This window comes from Poecile atricapillus, chromosome 3 (genome assembly GCF_030490865.1).
Source record: "Poecile atricapillus isolate bPoeAtr1 chromosome 3, bPoeAtr1.hap1, whole genome shotgun sequence".
Classification (NCBI taxonomy): Eukaryota; Metazoa; Chordata; class Aves; order Passeriformes; family Paridae; genus Poecile; species Poecile atricapillus.
This window is the reverse complement of record NC_081251.1, coordinates 57,838,412-57,858,875: the sequence shown is the minus strand read 5'-3', so window position 1 is coordinate 57,858,875 and position 20,464 is coordinate 57,838,412. Positions and strand designations below refer to the sequence as shown.

At 41.1% G+C, this 20,464-nt stretch overlaps 1 protein-coding gene across 1 annotated transcript; it reads right to left on the bottom strand.

The window, feature by feature from the left end:
• Positions 1–1,254: 1,254 nt before the first annotated feature.
• GINM1 (glycosylated integral membrane protein 1) lies at positions 1,255–20,251 on the bottom strand. Its single transcript, XM_058836143.1, has 8 exons — positions 20,100–20,251; positions 11,284–11,343; positions 11,020–11,116; positions 8,105–8,256; positions 5,765–5,921; positions 4,886–5,016; positions 3,983–4,146; positions 1,255–2,195 (listed from the first exon to the last, which is right to left on the bottom strand). The coding sequence occupies exons 1-8, from the start codon at positions 20,202–20,204 to the stop codon at positions 2,087–2,089; spliced, it is 975 nt and encodes a 324-aa protein (XP_058692126.1). The 5' UTR covers positions 20,205–20,251; the 3' UTR covers positions 1,255–2,086.
• Positions 20,252–20,464: the final 213 nt, after the last annotated feature.

The following is a 20,464-nucleotide window of genomic DNA, read 5'->3' as shown; positions in this document are numbered from 1 at the left end:
TGCAGGACAGTTGCCCTTTCCTTACTGTCTTAGTTGGGTGAGGTAGTTTTTTAATTGATTTACAAAATAGTTCAGAGTGGTGCCAGCTCTCCGAGTAGCACTCCTCTGAAAGGCATGAGACTCATGATTTGGGAAAACTATGTGCATGCTAAAGCAGAAACACAAAAGCTTTAACTTTATAAGGACTTGATAACTCCAGCTCTATAAAGCAGCAGAAACTGTCTGGCAGTTACTGTGTTGAAGGTTTGCACTATCTTTAGAATTTCATTAACCTGATGGAGTGTTTCTTTCCTGGTGTTTTTTAACTGCAGAAATCAGACAAGTTTTGAAGCAGTACCAACACTTTCAGGCTTAACCATGAATTTGTTGCAGCTGTTTAGAACAGCTAAATCTCCTTGTGGCTGTTGCAGGTGCTTGGTTTCCAGTTTCATAAGGAGGGATGCAAAGAGCACATGCAAACAGCTGCCGAGTTTCCATCTGCAGCATAATTCCTACTGCGTCTGTGCACCAGCTATTGTGTTTCTTGTCTATCCTGGGCTTTTTTTTCCTCAGAAGAAGCTAACTTCAGCCTTGTACATCACTTCTTCTTGAACTACACTACTGGAGGGGCCAGGGAAATAGCCACATACAGAGAAGTTTGTCTACACCTGTTTGCAGACTTCTTGTCTGTGCAGTCACCATTGCTGTGCTAATCCTAGCAGTCTCCTGTTCAGCCATGGGTGGCAATCCCTCTGCCACCCACATGGTACTAGAACAAAAAATAAAAAACAAGAGGAAGTTTAAGCACTGTCCTCTGGTGTGGTGTGTACCACACTGCACTGCTGGGTGGTGAAATTTGGCTTTTTTACAAAGCCAAGTCAGTGTTAGAAATGTTCCTTTTATCACTGCAGTGCTGTCAGTTCAGTGAGACAATGAGAGATGTTCCTGTCACAGACCAGCAGTAGGGACCAGCATCTGAGTAACCTGGATCTCATAAAACTCATGATAATGTCTCCTTAGGGCAGGAGGAGGAGGAATCCCAGCTTTCCCCCCTCACTCCAACAACTTCATCCAGCTGCACATGGGTAATTCTGATCACTCAGATGATAACTGTGCTCAGTCTAGGCAGGTAGTTACAGTTACGAAGTTTTTTTTTTCCTATTCATTCTTTTGATGCAATTTTTGTAAATAAGAACAATGAAAAGCTAAGAGTCTGAAATGTTTGGCAAACTGCTGTTTTACCTAACTATGAATGCACACATGAAGACAGTATAATAAACAATTTAAATGTTTATTTGAAAAATGTTAACAGTACAAACTGGCATGAGCAGACTGGGCCTACTCAGCAGTAGTTCAGCCAGTATTTCTGCAGGATTTAATGGAATTTTCATTTTTCTTTTGGGACTTTCACAGAGTACTGCTGTCACAGATACAAAAAGCAAGCTGGTTACAACTGCTAACAATTTTTATGAGTGGAAGGGACCATAAAAATGTAAAGTGCTTGAAATATAAATCTGCCATTCAAATTTTTGTTTTGCATATATAAAATGTCAGATCTTTTGAGTAACACAAATGTTTGGTAGTGGTATCTTCCTTGCAAGACACACTCAACCCTATGAGACCTGGAACCAGGTGGGGCAGGTTTGCTTAGGTTTGCAGGCACAGCTGATGTTTGCAATATTCCCTCATCTTTTTCTGAAGAATGCTATCTGCGGACTTAAGGACACCCTGAATTTCATCATCTTGTTAGTCAGGACAGCTGACTTAGTTTATGGGCACGAAGGCAGCCAGCATCCTGTCCAAGGTGTGGAAAAGTGACTTCACAGAAGTTAAAACCAATGGTAGCCCTCAGGGTGGAAAGCTGCTCTGTTTTGAAGCTTCTGAAAAGGAGGCTGTTCAATTTTGAAGCTTCTGAAAAGGCTGCTTGTTTATGGAGAGGCACAAGGAAGTCAGCTTTGGGCTTCAGCCTGAGAGGCCCTTTATCAATTAATCAACTGACTTAGTTTTCTTAGTAGGAAAAAACCAAGGTATTAAGATTAGGTGCCAAATATCAGATCAACTAAAAGTGTGTTTTTTAAAAACCAGTAACTCCAAAGTAAATACAGTATTAAGTACATGATTTCTCATCTAAATTATTTTTCCTGTCTGAAAGGTCTGAAGGCAGGCTGATGGTAGTCACAGGTACAAAGCTGACTTGATCCAGGAGAAGGATGCCTCTGAAAGGTAAAGTTACCTGGCATTAGAAAACAGTAACATAAAACGATTCCGTGTTCTACAAATTAGACTTGCTCTTAAACTCCCTAAACTTAAGTTTAAATCAATGCACCAACTCAGTATTACCCTCATAATATCTCTTACGTGAAGTTGCAATGAAAAATGCTCTCAAAATGTACTGGCTGTGGTTTCTGAGGGCTCCCTTTGCCCAGTTTGTACATCTGAAATGTCAGCAGTGTAGGCTCTATCTGTTCAGTTTCATAGTAGCCTGAAAGTGTGTGCTCTCAGGACCTACAGCTGATTCTCCAGGACAACAGACTCCAGTTTTACCAGTGTAACGTAGAATGGCATTAAAGACTTGGGATGAGATCCTAACTCATATCTGCAACTGTCCATCACCAGATGAGATGTTCTGTTCATTCTTACTGGTTTACAATCCTGAGTTAAACCTTTACCATTCTTTAGAGGACCACACAGGTAGCCAGAAAATAACTTTGTGGTTTAGGTGTTTTTGGTGTTGTTTTTTTGGGGTTTTTTTTCTGGTTGGTTTGTTTTTTTAAGTGGGGGGAGTTCAATTTCTTTATGCACACTAACAAGGCTTGAGCAAGCCCCGTGTTCCTCAAGTGGAAGAGAAATTAATACAAGCTGGTTCCTCTGCTCCATTCTGACCTCTGCTATGGACAGGCCATCATCCACTTTGCTGAACAGTTTGTTGGCATTAGAACTTCCCAGTTCTACTTTGTTCAGTTTCATACATGGCAGTGTTAAGCTACTTACTGCCAGTGGTAAGCTGCTTACTCCTGGGGAAAGTACAAAGTGTTTCTCCAGTGCTTCTGCTCTAACCAGGGAAGCCCTCCCATCTGACAGCATGCCAGGGGAAGTACTGCCTCTTTTGTCACTGCAGTTTCCAACTTTCCTCACCTTCCAACCCTCCATTTTCTCGTTTCTCAGAAGGACCAAAGCCTTCATACTCCTGAGTGGATATATAAATTTACTGCATGCAGGGCCATTCAGAGGCACAGCTGATCAGCTGCATTTGAAGATACCAGCTGTGCTTGGGGCTGATGAAGCACACTGTGCTGTCAGTCGCTTCCCAAAGAACATAAAGTTCCAAGGGACAGCTCTTCCAGAGCTGACTTAGGTTCCTTTAAAGTACACATGCTTGCCCATTATAGCACTAAATCTACACTGATTTGTGACCTGCAGTTACCAATTCATCTTTCAGCCCCTTGTTCTGAGACCTTGCTTTCCTGAAAAATGTTAGTTCTGCTAACACACTGAATGGATAGAGCCCTTGCAGGCAATCAGCTTCATTTGTGGCCTCTTGCCACCTATGCCAGCACCAGGCACTATGGCTTGGAAGCTGCCTACAGAGGTAGGTCTCCCTTGGAGAATTCCCATGCAAATTTGCGAATCCAAATTTGAGGCCTTTCAGAACTACTGTAAAACTCCAACACAGGAGGAGTATGAAAAGAATTGTTTAGCCCTAGTTTCTACCCTCCTTTCTTGGAATTATGTTAATAGCATCTCACAATGTAGTCCTTAGAAGACTTGATAAAAATTTGGCAGTATGACAGCTCAGCTAAAGACATTTCCAATGAAATACTTTCCTGTGTCTCTCTGAAATGCCTGTGTGTCAGAAGTGCACTTGGAATGGAAAGTTACCAGTTGCTTTCTCGCTGAATTCTTGCTACCATTATCCTACAGAATGGGCCTGCTTCTAGGAAGATTCTTTTAGTCAATATTTTGCCTTCATCACAGCAAAAAAATAATTACAAAAATTACTTACTTATTTTCACAGGAAGGAAGAATCACCTTTAAGACTTTGATAATCAGAGCTGCTCCAACAACTCCAACAATAACAACTTCCATGAAGCTAAACAAGATAGGTAAAGACTGAAACCAGAATCTGCACAACCCTTTTCTCAAGTCTTCCACCCACTGGCACATCACCTACAAAACAGGTAAAAATACAAAAATTGCAAAACAAAGCAGCTGCTGGGGTTTTGGGGATTTTTTTTTAGCTACTGGTAAATTGCATTACATGGCAGTAATTTTACTTAAACTCATATATGCTTAAACATACATAAAAGCAAGATGGAACTGACTGCTGGTTCATATATCTTTATTGTTCAAAGTTTGAAACAGGTGAAGGTTTAGCTCTCTGTTCATTAAAGCCCCCTTTGGAAAATAAAGCACGCTTGAACAGAGCAGACACTGTGTTATAGCTGTGAGTGTTCTGGCCACAGAGGAGCTCATGAAACTCATCCTTGCCTAAGCTGGAACTGAAAACTTCTCCAGCTGTTACTGTGTTTCCTACAGCAGGTGAGACCAGCTGTCCATTTCTCAGAAGGGTAAGCACTTAAACAGTCAGGAAAAAATGGTGGAATTTAAAGCTAAGCAATATTTGAAATTGTCATAAATGCTTAGCTTGGTATAATGTAAATATCATAACTGACTATCATGAAGTATCTGTGTGTTCAGAACATGGCAAGAGTTAGAAGCCCAATGGATTCCTACTGGACTTGTCATTGCTAAACAGTCATTTGGGAGGGGGCATTTTTTGATTTATTTGGGCTTTGTTTATCTGCAGAAATCCACTTGTCTTAGTGGTTGTCTGTCTTTAAATAATTATATTTATATAATAATAATATACTAACAATTAAAACAAGCAAGCAAACAACAAAAGCACCTTGTAAGAAGATGGAGGCTCTATCCTAAGAGGGGTCTCTGGTAACTTGCCAGGTAATGTCTCTTCGTCCACTGTAGTTTCTACTTGCTGGATGAGGTACTGACTGGTAGTTTGCAGTGGATCTTGAATATCTGAAGAAGAAAAGCTAGATTTAGTGGGGAGTTTGCTTTTTGTTTGACTCACTCTGCAGGAAAATAAAGACATGCTGTGTTTCTCTGCAGAGGGTACAGTTCTCACACATTTACAGCAAGAACACAGAAGGGTTTTTTATGACTTGAGTCGTGAATTTGATAAGAAGTCGAAGAGTGTTACAGTGCAGCCTTTAGCTGTGCCCTTAGCTGTAAATTTCAGATTAAAAGGTGATGGATCAGATCAAAATATTCTACTGCAGTTAAATCCTTGACTGTTTTTGATTAAACAAAACTGAAATAAAATTAAGGCATCAATTAACTTCTATTTCTTTTAAGTTATTCAAGTTTAATAACAGAAAACTGCTCTGTGGTTTGGAATTGACCTGGACAGGTATTTCCTCTACAGTTCTCTCTTTCATTCTCAGGAAAAAGGGGGAGCTGTAGAGAAACTTCCATTGCAGATCTCAGAGAGAAATTTATTCCTGTCAGATGTCTGTATTGCAGACTATCAAGTATCAAGCACTTCAAAGGAGAACAGTTTTGAAAGCAAACAAATAAAATACCTAATACAAAGAGTTGAATTTAGGTGTTTTAAAAAAATAAAAACCAAGACATACAAAATAAAACCCATCCCTCTTAATGAAAAAACTCTTCCGCTATGTAAAACAAGGGATGAATGATCCTCTCTTACCCAGTAAAGCAATACATTGGACTTGGATGAAAATACTACTTAAAAGCTGAGAGATACCTTTTCCTGAGAGGTTGGGCAGTGTAAATAACACGTCGTTGTCCCTTGGCATGGAATACAGCATGCTCTCTTTCAAAGGGACGGTGTAGTTGGAGTGTCTAAGTACTCTCAGGTCCTTTACTAAAATATCTATTTCTGTTACTTCTTCCTGCTGAACCTACAAAAGATGCAAGCACAGTATTACTGAGTTTAAAGCAACACTGAAGCAGGCTGGCAGAGGGCACCAGTACATCCCAGAAAACTTCAGGCCACTAGGACGGACATGTAGGGCTGTTATAACACAAATTAGTATTCTTTTGCATATCACACTTATGTAGACCATAGCACATCAGAAAACACACTGAACAGACTGGGTCCCTCTCCCTGCAAAAGCACATGTTAGTCAAAGCCATGGGCTTTTGAAACAAGTCTTACATAGTACATCACTATCCTCTTGCAGGGAGGCATTTTAGGGCATGGAAAACTCACGTATGTAGTGAAAGCACTTGCAAACATTGAAAGTCTTGCTGAGATAAGACTGACACTTGTGCATTTGTAGGAACATTGCTTGTTTTTAGCAACTGAAAGCCAAGTGTCAGCATTTGACAGTGTCCTGCTTCACATCTTTGTCTCTAAACAAAAGACGTGCACTTGACAGATGGAGCAGGCAGTGGGTAAGGCATTGGCTGGATGGCTGCACTCTAGAAAGTTGCTGTCTGTGGCTCAATATCCAAATGGACATCTGTGACAAGTGGTCAAGTAGTGTCCTCAGAGATGGGTATTTGCACTGCTGCTGTTTAACAACTTTGCTGACACCATGGAGAGTGAGACTGAGTGCACCCTCAGCAAGTTTGTTGATGACACTGTGTGGTCAACCTGCTGAAGGGAAGAGATGCCATCCAGAAGCAGCTGAACAGACTTGAGAGGTGGACCCCTCACGAAGTTCAACAAGGCCAAGTGCAAGGTGCTGTACCTGGGTTGGGGCAGTTCCAAGCACAAGTACAGGCTGGGCAGTGAATGGATAAAGAGCAGCCTTAAAGAGAAGGACTTGGGAGTGTTGGTGGATGAGAAGCTCAACATGACCTGGCAACATGCACTCACATTCCAAAAAGCAAACTCTGTTCTAGGGCTGCATCAAAAGCAGTGTGGCCAGAAGGTCAAGGGAGGTGATTCTGCTCCTCTACTGTGCTTATGTGAGACTGCTTTTGACTTCAAGGAACAATGAAGGAAACAGCATTAGCTTTCTGGTTGTTTTCACTAGGTCCCTATGAAAATGTGAAATGCAGTGTGATGTCTACTTTGGGGCCTGAAATACAATGCCGCTGTTGTGTAACAACTGGATCAAATCACAATATCTTAGGCTCTTATCAGTGGGATAAAGACCTCTTTGGAAAAGCTACAGCCCTCTCAGTGGGGCTTTTCACTAACCAACAGATTCTGACATTATACATATCCCTGAAAAAAATACTACATGTTGACCATGCAATTAATCAAGGATCAGTGTTAATGTCATCATTATCCTTTTAAAAAAGAAAAAGGCAGCAGAACACAAGCCAGTTTCAAAAAAGCCTGGCCACATGTAAGATGCAGATGTGCAGACACAGAAATAAGTCACTGGTCTTAACTGGCTTCAGTAGCTGGATGTTTTCTACTGAATCTCTTTGGTTAGTAAATCAACTACACCGTACAGGTGATTTTGAGAACTCAATTCTGCACATTTCAATGTCAGCTAGAATTGCAACCCCTCACATTGACTGCTATTTGTGCAAATACACTTAGAATTGGAGGGGTGGAGGTGCTTGTTCATCTCAAAATGCACGTTCATTATCAAAATTCAAATTATTTTGCTTGCAAAGTCTTCTAAGGCTAAGCTCTCATGTGGTGGGCTTTCACAATAAGCCCACTTGCCATGAGTTTACTACTGCAAGCTGTTCCCCATGCTACCTGCTTGAAGCCTTTTGTTAGCTTGGAATAAACAACAGGGAAAACCCCAAGATGCAGAATGACCCCATGCCCCTTTTTGTTTTGTTTTTTGTGCATTATTTTATAAATCAGCTCTTGCTTGTGAGTCTGGCTTTGCTTGCACAAGTTCACTTATTCAAAGTGCATGTGATATAGTTAATGATAATTATTAAAATATGAATAGAAGCATTAAAACTTGATGTTTCCTCATGAAACATCTCCACTTATTATACTGCCAACTCTGCTGTTATCTCCTTTAGTACTGTGTTAGTTAACATTAATTATGAACTTCAGTGTTCTATCACCAGCCAGATACATGTACATCTTTTAATCCTTGGGAGCTACTTGCCTCTTCTAAATTAAAAACAAGCAGAATGTTGTAGCAGGGCTTTTTTTTACCTGTTTTCCATCAATTTCTGTCACTTCTTCCTGAATGACAATCAGCTGCAAATCTGAAGTAGATGCCAAAGGCCACTCGTGAACCATGATGCGAACACTGACGGTTCCCAGGCGCTGCTGATCCGGTATGTTATCCAAGCTTCTGTTCTCCACTGTTAACACACAATGTCATGATTTTCGAAGAGAAAACACCTCAAGCAGAAAGCAGTAGCCAACCATAGAGAAAACAGGTGCAACTCTGACATAGATGCCTTTGTACATGCAGCACTTGAATGGAGAAGTCAGAGTAGCACTAGCATCAAACCAGAGATGCCAGGACAACTGTACAGAATATTTGCGCTATGCCGATGTGCTTAACATTTCCGGTAACTGCTTTTACAACCAGTAGTAATCTGGGCAACAGCTAGAACAGGTGCCATGATTTTTTTACCAGTATATCACCAAATCAGACTCAGAGCAGGTCTCCTAACACAGCAGAGCTGTACAATCCCCTGACTCAGGAAGCCTGCAAACAATGTTGAATGTCTGCTTTTGAGGTTTGCATTTAAGCACTCTAAGCAGACCTCTTTGGCTTGGTTATTGCTGCATTCTTATTTCAGTCGTCCAAAGGACATCATAAGAGTTATGCCACAGCCTAGCTAGCCACCTGTGTAAACATCTTGGTTTGCACAACATTCCCCTTCCTCTGAATACAGAAACAAATGTGCTCTTTTCCAGGCACACTGCATCTCCTGCTCAAGATGAGTGACAGTTCTCTCCTACATATTTTTCTGTCCCCCTCTCTGTTTTCATATGTGACTGGTGACACCTCAACCTCTCTTCCTAACAAAAGCTTTCAGCTATTTCAACAACTTAATATTCTACAAGGACACACAGAACTGCCTTTCTACCCTGACTGTTTCTGCGTAGTCTTAGCATCCTCCTCCCAGCTACCACACCTCTGCTTCAGGTGATGGCATGCAAGAACTGAAGTCCTGGAGAAACACAAGAGTGGAGGTGAGGGATCTCTCCAGCATGCAGATACTGAGGGACATGAACTGAGACCAAACCATCCCTGCTGCTAAGCCACAGGTGCTGTGTGTGTGTTGCTTGCAGTGCTGAGCCTGTCAGTTAATGTGGGATAAGGTTTGACTTGGGTCTCTTAGTCACACAGTAACTACTCAGCATGTCCCTTACTTTTATGCTGTGACCCCTGTCCTCACAAAGGTATTTTTCTCATTTAAAATATAGAAAAATACTTTCAGGCATAGTTTAGTACTGTCTTCCACTGCCAAAATAAGTGGCAGAAAGAAAGTTCACTACAGGTGTGAGCCAGGGCACTAACCTGGTTACTGAATGTTTTCTGACTTGGAGCAGCAAGCATGCACTAAAGGCCCAAAGCCTCTAAGATGCCAAGCAGCTGAGGCTCCCTGTGTTCCCAGCTTTTACCGTGTGTCAGGCTGTTCAACCACCTCTACATTCACAGGAGTGACAGATACACTTCTGATACAAAACTGACATCTGGAGGAACTTCAAGTGGGGATGTAGGTGCCAGGAATGATCTGACAACGATGTCAGAGTACGTGGTGTCTCATATTCTAAAGCATGATTATGAAGGTCAAGTTTTGTTTTTATATACACTCAGGGGTATTTTTCCCCTCTATTAGTAAGTATCTTGACATTCCTTTAGCATTTTACAAATACTGCCTGAATCTGCTGCCAATAATTTAATAAGTAAATAGTATAAACATTACATTATAGGTAACAGAGAGGTATTGCGGTGGGGACTCAGACCCAAACATGGAGATAAAGAGTTCCAGGTTTCTAGCTCCCAGGTCAAATCAGTATTTTCCTCACTGTTTCAGATTCAAAACTAGTCACTGCAAGTGCTACAACTGTTATTTGGGAAATTAATAGGAGCTACAGAAGAGTGATCAGAAGCTCTCAGAATTAGTCAATAAAATCATATCTATTTTTCTGGAGTGAGTTAATTTGCAAGTAAATGACATTTTGCTGTGGTTTTGTACCAGAAAAAAGAGAAATTGATTACTGCTCTCTCTCTCTCTCCAGAAAAGAAATACTCTCAAATTAATAATTGATCATGCTTGAGAAAAAAAGGTTCAAGCAACAAGGTCACAGCTCAGAGAGGCAGTTTGAAAAAGTGTTAGTATTCCCGAAGTGCCTGAGGAGGATGACCTCAGATATCAACCTAGAGACTGACTGCATCTCATGCAGCAGAAGACTCTTCTCAATACAACAGAAGCTTAAATCAAGTAAGTACAATGGTCCTTGTTTAATAAATTACACAGTATGCTCTGTGGATTTCCAAAAAATCACAGTACTTTCTGTTTTTTCATGAAAAATGTAGCATTGACTCAGTGGAAAAACAGTTTCAAGACAATTTGAGGTCATTAACTACTGCAGGACCCTAGCAAAAGTGCCGTATTTTGCTATAATATCCTATCCAGAAGAAACTTGTTTGTCCAACAGACACAGAAGTGATATCATTAAAAGATCTTCCTAACAACAATTCATACTTTTGTTATTGAATCTCCTTCTGGATGTATGCCAGCCAACCTAGGGACACAGCCATTAGCAGGGTGGAGTTGCATCCTTCTGTTTACATTGACTAGCTTGTAGTGCAAAACATTCTTTTGAAAAGATGGGCAGAGTCTGGATTTCAGATTAGACCATTTACACACAAGACTGTTAATGTGACTTGAGATGAAGGTGGTAAGATTTTTGGATCCATTTTAATGCCAAAATTAAATTTCCTACTTTGGGAAATATTTTGCTTCCACAATGCTCTGGTTTAAAACATGCAAAACACACAGCCATTGTAAGATTTAGTTGCTAGACAACAGAGAAGCCAAATACCCCAGGAGAGGGAGGAAAACTAAAAAAAATTTAAAAAAAAAGGAAAAGAGAATACTCACGTATTATTGTTTGACATGTTATGTGGGCAACGCCACTTTTCATAGGAAAGTCATTTAGATATACCTGTCCATTAACATAGGTGATGTTAAAAAGAACCTGAAAGAAACACAGCCAGAATGAGTGTATGTTTCCTATCCCTGTGCTACAATTCTGCTCTCAGAGGAACACACTCCATACTGACTGATGTCAGAATAAAGGATATACTTGTGGACTTTGTTTTGCTGCATATTAATTCACTGAATAAATAGAAAAACCAGACAAACCTGTCCTTTGTGAAATTCTCCACTGGTGTTCAGCATCATAACACCAACTCTGATTGCTTCCTGGAAAAAAAGTGAGAAGAGACGTAAGTTTGAGAAAATACATGAGCCACTGCAGGCAACTTTCATGTTCTGGCACGTGTCCTGGCAGAATGACTTCGTACTAACCCCATAGTGCATTCCCAGGCTTTCTATCCAGCAGACAGAAGGAAAAGGAATATGCTTTCTTGTTTCATGTAAGGATTAGTCTGGTTTTTCATCCCTCTTTTTAATAAAGAGGATTGATGAGAAAGAATGACATCTGCATCCCCCTATGTATAGTTTGTGGTTTTTTGTAATAAAGATAAAATAATAATAATAATCCCTTGTTTCACAAGGATAAAATTGGAAGTCTCTCATATTAGCTGAAAAATAATAGACCATAAAAGATAAAAATCAGATTCTCTGTAAATGTTTTTTCAAGCACTCCAGTTAGTCTTTGAAGTGAAGTTTTATACATTTTAGTTTATAGTAAAAAACATTAGTTTTGTCAGCAGAAATCCTGTTTCTTTGGTTATGATTCCCAAATTATGCCACATGGGACACCTCAAACTCACAGAAAATGGGAATTTCCTTCTTTCTTTCAAACCCTAATTGCTGTAATTTATTGAATCACTCATTCTGTCCTCTCATTTCTCCTTTGTAATTTCAGCAGCTGCTTTGCAAATGGGACCTTAAATGTCCCAGGTCTGTCCCTGAAAAAAACCTACATACAAAAATCGAATCTTGATTGCACATAGCCAAAAGTAATGATTGCCACACTGCTTTCCACAGGCACCTCTTCAAAAATAACGTTAAGCTCCATATTTGGCTTGTGGGAGCCTTAAATCATTCATTTCATTAACACCTGGACATGGCACTTAGTGCTGTGGTTTAGTTAACTGGGTGGTGTCCAGTCAAAGGCTGGACTTCATCTTAGAGGTCTTTTCCAACCTAAATAATTTGGTGATTCTGTGGATCCATTTTCCTCTCGAAAATGTCTCCACACCTTCAGCAATACCTTCTTCTTTAGCTCTGTAGTTGAGTCATTGTTTCACAGCCAACAGTTAAAAAGTGAGTCATGTCTCAATAAAAAGCTGAACATGCTCAGAATTTAAAATAAATAAAAATGTAAATACACAAAAAGACTTTTCATTTAGTATTTTTAAACACTAGATTTTCAGCCAGAAAATATGTGAAATACACAATACCTAACATAATAAAGCCTCAGTTCATGAGCAGAAAAATTCTGAAGCATGATTGTAATGTCAAAAAAGTAATTTAAACAATGTAATGAGTATACTAAAGGAGCCAGAACTGTCAAAAACTGAAAAACAATCTCAAAGTCTGATTCAGCTGGAATCTGGCATCATGAGAAGAATGGTTTAACCTACCACAGATAACCTTTGGGTTTGGAGCAACTTGGAAATAGGCCAAATGGGTCTGAAGTATCTGGCCAGCCAAACAGAAATGGCTTCCTCAATGCCCCTTCTATGAAACAGGTTTTTATAGTGACTTTTCTTCAAAACTTAAATCCTAGCTATTCAAAGGAAATGAAAATTACCAAATTACTCAGTCAAGTGAAGTCTGAGTAATAAAGATATAAACTGGATTAACAGTATAAACATAGGATATATTCTATCCTGTCTTCCTGTAATTTCCTCAAACCATTTACTTTCTTCTCATATTTTAAGAATTGTGTATATTAACAGTAAAATAAAAATCCACCAAACTTTTAGATCTTTTAGCTCTTAGCAATCAGAACTGTAAATCTTTTATACTCTCAAACTGTTTAACAGATTAGCATCTTTGTGGCATCACTTGCTAGGTTTTTCTGTTTTCTGGGAATTCAAAGGGCACAAAAGATGGATTTTCCAGGCAGTCATAATAGTCCTTCATTTTTTAAGCCACAAATTACATCTGAGGTTTTTTACACAGAAAGTATTTCACAATCTTTTTTTGACATCTACAAAGGGACTGAGATTACAAGAAAAAGGAAATGACTGATGAAAAATAGGAAAATCCCCACCTTCTTTTTTTTTTTTTTTTTATTAAATGCTCTATTTGAAAGTGAAGGGCATGAAGGAAGCTAGATATGCTCAACAATTGACTGTGAAATGTACAAAGCTAGCTATACATACAATGATTAATTTCCTTCAAAACATCTGTCAGCTCTGTTGGCACAGTGAACTCCAGAATATACTTAATACTTGCCCTTGAAGAGCATGTTACATGTTTAAGAAATTAAATATTTCAGTGGATCACTTCTGTGCCGTTAAAGGTTCGAGAATCAGATTGTAACAAATATATTGATTGTAATCAGATTGTGGACAAATAAGACAGTTTAAACACTTGCTGCCTCTGCCACTGAAAGAGAGTGCAGAGCTCTCCTGCATATCACCCTTCCCTCTCATCTATCCCAAGTCAGTGAGGTAATTTAGCTCATTAAATTGGCACAAAAACTTTCCCTTTTTTGCAGACCATTTTTCTATTGCTCACTTGAGCAAGAAAGGAAGAGCTGGACAAGCATAAGAAATACAAGAACTCAGCTGGGAAGAATGAGCTGGGCTCCTTGTTCTCATGGACACAGATGGTTGGACTGCCTCTGCTGCGTGATCTGTCTGTCCTTGCAGCATGTCCTTGGGAGACGTCTGTCCTCACCACCATCTCAAGTGATGCATCTCCTTAATGGTGCAGGTCCATAAAGTAACTCAGAGCAATGATCAGTATTCCCCTACAGCAGCTGTATCATGACCCTTGCAATTTTTTTGTTCACACACAATGAGAACTCACATTGTTGCCATTCCTGGGACTAACTAGTCTGTTCACATTCAGATCCAACAAATTCTACTGGTATCTTCCCTGTACATCCATTCTACTGAGTTGTCATATGCTCTTGTTTTACAGTTTATGAACAGGTAGTTCATTACCCTTCATATCTTCCCACAGAAAACAGCTGTGTTCCAGCTCAGTCTTAACCCTTTTTTGAACACAAGTTTCACACTGCTGTCCTCCCATGGCTTCCCACTGGTGTCTCCTGCAGTATCACACTCAAAACGCAATGGGTCCTGCTGTGGCCAATCTTCCTGACCCTACACATACCCCATAACAATATCTACACGATGGCAAAAATAACAAGATGCATGCCAAATGCAATAAAAAGCTGGGCAAGAGGGCTGGGGAAAAGGAAGCCACAGTTCACAGAAGAGCAGAGCACCATCCCAGATAATCCACTTTCACCCATGGCAGGGAAGAAGTGATGCATGGCACTGCTCCTGTTATCACAAACCTGACTGGTACCCCTTCAATATCTGCATGTTGATGAGTGCTCAGGAGCCATACATTGTTTATGCCTCCTTAAGGGGGGAAACAGATGTGGCAGGCCAACGGCTCTTGTAGCCATTTTAGGAGGAAATGCCTGGTCTGACAAGCCACACTTGCTAGAAAGTTCTCCAGTGATAATTCAAATCCCCATCTTTCCAGTCCTAGGGCTGAGGACTCACACACTTACAGAACATCCTTTAATTTCAACAGAGGAAATTTCTTTTCTGTTACCATAATAAAATTCACAACCTGAAGGTGGAGGGGAAAAAAGTGTTTTATAGTGCTTTGTAGAAATGTCTTGTGGTTATGAACTTCAGTACTAAGAAAGGTAAATAACCCCACATCCCTTATTTTGTAAAGGCAAACTAGCCAATCCTGCAATAACAAAGCCACTGAGAGCAGAACACAGAACTCTGCAGTAGTCCATACTATTGCACTGCTGATTTCTGGAGAAGCCTTAACCATGAGTGTAAAGTTTGGTTATATAACTTACAATACACTTTTCAGTATCATGCAAGTTTCAAACAGGCCCGTAATTTAAAAGGTTCTGAATTTACAGGGATAATTGAAAAAGCAGTGCTTTGACAGAGCCAGAATGAAAGGACAGCCCCAAGAAGCAATTCAAGTCCCTAAGAATTGGGGTGTGCTTTCAGTTTAACATTGACCCCATTCCATAATCCTCAGCCCTTTGTACCCTCCTGTGCTGGCAAATGCCTTCACACAAAACTCCCATCTGCACTAAAAATGGCCCTATCATTCGTAATGCTCTTACAGGATGTAAATGTCTCTCCTGAGTTATCTTATGATTTCTCATCCCTGTGTTAGTGCTCCAGCAGTGATATTTACAGTGGTAGTGGCCAAAGAACCTGCAAAGAGGACAGCACCCCTACCACAAATATAAGTCATTCTGTTCTAGGACAGCAGCACTAACAGCGTGAGGGCATAGGTTACAGTGAACTGGTGAATTTCTGAGAGCTTGGATCAGCAGAGGTAAACAGGTAGTAATCATTTTCTAACCTTTTTCACTGTGTGCTGCAACAGAACCCAGGACTGTTAACTGGGGCAGTATAATCACAGTAGCACCAGAACAACAAGAAGGGGAAAATATGTCAGCAAAGAATATAAAGCATCTGGCATAAGTTAAAAGGGAATATTCATTAATTCTCAAAGACTAACACCACACAAATCTAGAGAGAACATTTCACCTAATACTGCTTTTTAAGAAAAATGCCGCAAAAGAAAAAGCTGATGGGTCCGATCACGCAGGAACTTCAAACAGATCTGATGATGTGATTAAAGAATCATGGAAAAACTTTATCCACAGGCAGTGAATACCTGATGGGGTGCACTGTACAGTTTCTCCCAGTACAGGGTAACTGTTCAGTCCTACACAGCTGCATCAATCACACAAGCCTCATCAAGATTCTGCCGCTAGCAGCCGGCCCACTTGAAGCACAGCTGTTCTCTATTGAGGCTCTCTCAAACAAGGCTTTTTCTGCACTACAAGGCCTGTGGGCAGCCCTAGGAACAGATGGCACAATGCCTTACAAGATGGCCAGCTGTACAGAGACTTGAAAGGCAGACAATCCCCTCACAGCCATTACACAGGCACTTCTGATATCCTGTTTGTGACTGAAAAATGTAAAGTCCCATGCAGGTTGCTGAGCAGGTAAAAATAGACAAAACTAATCGCCTGTTTCTAAATTTGAGAAGAGATTATAGGAAAAGAAGTGTCTGAATAGACAGACAAATCTACCACAAGAACTCATAACACTTGACCTCTGGCACTCACATGATCAACTGGGTCCAAGTAGTGTAACCATATATTGCAATCCAGGGCTCCATGATCCATGCTTCACGTAATTCTTTCATAAGAATCAAAACAGAACTATGTTGTGGAGTCTTAACTGCAGTCAGGCATAACTGAATTGAGAAGTAACCATGATAAAAGTTTGATGTGACAAGTTATAATTTTACAAGTTTGCAGGACAGTAATTTGCCCCTCGCATTTCAGAAAATTTTTGTACAAAATTTTCTCCATTAGGATTTGGCATTATTAAACTGCATGACAATATTTAGGGTAAGATAACTACATCCAGTATTTTCTTAACTAGCTAAAGCTGAGCTCTTTCTTAACGTAATGATCTAACATGATGCTTTTGCTTTACTTCGCTTTCCTGAAGAAGCACACCTAATTTCATTCCTTCCTTGTTTTACAACAACATGGCTTATACTTCCATTTCCCTATGTGTGTTACCAGAATTAATTGCCTTTGTACCCTTCCTATTAAACCAACTCATACAAGAATATTTTGTCATGAGTTTTAAAGGTGACTACTCAGTCTCACATCTTAGAGACACAGTTGCATCATACTGCTTTAATTTAATCAAATATACATAGGAAGATGATGTCAGCTATTTAAGGCCTAAAATTCACATGTGCTGGGCTGCCAATAGAGAAGCTGGCATAAAGCAATGGAAGAAATGTTCCAGCATGTTGCTATTAACAAGTTTCTTTTTTGATTAAAATGCATTGTACTCAATGCACCAAATGGTTGATGTGTAGTGAGGATTATTTCCTGCTGTTGTGAAACGACTCATTCACACAGAGGTTTCTTGCAGGCAACAAATAATATAAAATTATTTTTTTTCCCAGGCAACTGAACTAAAAAGAAATAAAACATCTGTTAGGCAAGTATGCTATTTAGAAAGAACTCTGCTAGCCTAAATTATCAAGAGGTAAATAGAATAAGCAAATAACATGGTGTTAGCACTGCTTTTAGCCATATCCTATCAACACATTAAAAAAACACTCTAAAGCACAAAACCTTATTCCTGACCTTGCACCAGAACATTACTTTAACATGAAGGTCAGCTCTCTTATTGCACCATTCCCTATAAGTTTTTTTAAAGAAAAAAAAAAGCCCAAAATAACAACAATAAAAACTGAATTGTGCCTAAAATCAATCAATTAATCAATCAATTTTACTCCAGTTTTGCATATCCAAATTTTATGAGGAGAAATAAAAACCATAACAGACGTGCTAATGTTAAAAAAAAAAAGGTTGATTTCAAAACAGCTTTTTTAAGAAATTACAAGTATTGCACAACAGTTGAGGCGTTCACATTCCAGAGCTGAACAAAAGCATTTCAGCCTTACAAAATGCTATTCCAGTGTCTCAAGGTTTTTCCTCAGTCCTTCCACTATGGTTTCTGTAACACCATTGCCATCAGCATGGAGGTAAACTTTAGCATCAGCTTTAATCCCCACATGGAAGAGTTAACAAAATGTGAAGCTGTTAGTACAGTGCAGGCAGTGGGCTCACAGAGTTGCAAAGCACAGTTATGCTGTCCAGCCGAAGCAAAGCTGACCATGTTGATGCTGCCTGCTCCCAACCAGTCTCCCAGTCCCAAGCCACCCTGAGGAAACAACACAGTTATTCTGACCTCACTGCCACTGAGCTCATGGCTCCTGAAGGCAACTTGACAGCATGGTATTCCCACTGCCTAGGCACTTCTGTTCCTAACAGGCCACCAAAAAACAGCTCTGTCAAAAAACATTGATTCTTCTACACAAAACTTTCTCAAGACACACTGTTCCTTTTGAATCAGAACTGGTCCTGTATGTACAAAACTAAATTGTGCAGGAGAAAACACAACTTTTTATTTGGCTAAATCTAACATTTAAAAAGAAAAAACTTTAAAGTAAAAATTTGTATGTCCCTTTTTGACTCTAGAAGAAATTTTCTGCATATACTTAAGCCACCAGACCTTCGTCAAACTAAAAGAGTGCAGATGCTTCCAAACTAGCAAATCATGAGTTCACAAGACCACCTGAGCAATACGGCACTAGTGGACAAACTCAACCCCACCAACAGCACAACTGTGCCCACAAGACATTACAGTTCCTAATTCAAGCCCTATTCACACTCCAAAACATACCTAATGTTCTATCTCTGACCCAAGCTGCCTTATGTGGGACTGCCCCAGCACCCCTGCACGCTGCTCACGCTTTCACATCCAAAGACAGCAAACACAAATATGCCTCCACGTCCTTTAAAACTGCCAGCAGTGACAAAGAACTCTAATGTTACCAAGCTGTAGTTTCAGTGTGGAATTGTGACAGCTCCTGGGTAGAAGGTGAGCAAGAGCATAAGTCTGTATTACATTGTCATTTCATGAGCCTTTTGGCAAATTCAAGCCAGCACTCCCTTTCTCAGAGGGATAAGCAAAGTACACAAGTATTGAGCTCCCTCTGCTCTCTTTACTGCACCTCACTTCAGGCATTCAGGCACTTTTATAGATGTCTGAAGATCTAGATCCCTGTTTTGAAATCAGAGCTAAGGAGGTCTCTCCTCAGAAGTTCATAAAGAGAAGCAGAAACCAGGAAGTAAGGCCAGGAATGAATCCTGCTTCGCAACACAGGATGTGTCACTGCAGGGCCTCCGTCAGGCTTTCTTGGAAATGCTGTACTTAAATTACACTAATAAAGAAGTAACTCTGGAGGAAAAAAAGACATAATAAATTTGGTCAGGTAACAGTAACTTCACATTGGCTAGATAATTTGACTACAAACCCCTCACAACTTCCCTCTGTGATCTTACACTTTGGGTTCACAATTATAACAATTTTAGAGGATCTAAATCTGATCATGACTTAACCTCACACAGAAGTACCCAGCTCTTCTGTAATTCTAGATGTCAGAGCTTACCTGGTTCTATGGCAAATCTTTTCATTCCCACTAGAAAATTCTCCTAAGTAGTACACAAAACATTCCTTCCACTCTTTTAAAAAGCCACCAAATTTAAAACTGATGTCACCAAGATACCGCATAGATATTGGAACAGAAAAAGACACCACGATGCCCTGTGTATTTACAGATATACACCAATATATCAAAACCTCTTCCTTAGTTGGATTCACGAGTAGGCTAGGCGCAAGTGAGGAGCTAATGCAGTGCATACTTCTACGGCACTGAACCACGGAGCTGTAGAAGGACAAGCCTGAAAATAAAATACAAACACATCTACACTACACAGAAGTAACCATCTCCCCTCTCAGACCTGCCAGATACAGCACATCGAATCCTATACAGACGAACCAGCAAAGGGAGAGGGGAAACCCTGTCGCCCCTCACAGGGTCTGGCTCACCCCTGTGAGGGAGCGGGGCTGGGGCAGGGACAAGGAGAGGGGCAGAGACAAGGAGAGGGACAGGGAGAGGGGCAGGGGCAGGGAGAGGGGCAGGGCAGGGAAAGGGACAGGGAGAGGGTCAGGGGCAGGGACAGGGAGAGGGTCAGGGGCAGTGCAGGGAAAGGGGCAGGGGCAGGGAGAGGGGCAGGGGCAGGGAGAGGGGCAGGGGCAGGGAGAGGGGCAGGGGCAGGGAGAGGGGCAGGGGCAGTGCAGGGAAAGGGGCAGGGAGCAGGGGCAGGGGGCAGGGGCAGGGGGCAGGGGCAGGGCCGGGGCTGGCTCCGGCGGTACCTGTCCTAGCGGCGCGGCCGGGCCCAGCAGAGCGGCGGCCAGAGGCGGCAGCAGCAGCGACAGCGGCAGCAGCAGCAGCTCCCGGCGTCCCAGTGCCGCCTCCATCTTGCGACCCGGGAATTAAAAGCAAGTGAAACATCAACAGGCGGGGCCGGGAGGAAGCGGGGGAGGTGACGGGAGGGGGCCGGCCCTGCCCGGCCCTGCCCCTGTCGCTGCCCCTGACCGGGCAGCGCCGCCGGCGGGAGATCCCGAGTGCGAATGGAGCTGCACCTACAGGAGCCCGTCACGCTTCCTAGGTGACTGCAACCTTTGAAAGCACTAAAAGAGGTACCCGTATAGAAGGTGTTAATAATTGCAGTTTGTCT

Bases quoted from the DNA above. Each gene is read 5' to 3' on its own strand.
- GINM1 (XM_058836143.1), bottom strand. From the start codon at position 20,204: ATGGAGGCGGCACTGGGACGCCGGGAGCTGCTGCTGCTGCCGCTGTCG. The intron at 11,344-20,099 runs GTACCGCCGGAG...CTTTTTTTCCAG, and splicing joins CGGCCGCGCCGCTAGGACAG to GAAGCAATCAGAGTTGGTGT. The intron at 4,147-4,885 runs GTGCTTTTGTTG...CCTGTTTTGTAG, and splicing joins AGCCTCCATCTTCTTACAAG to GTGATGTGCCAGTGGGTGGA.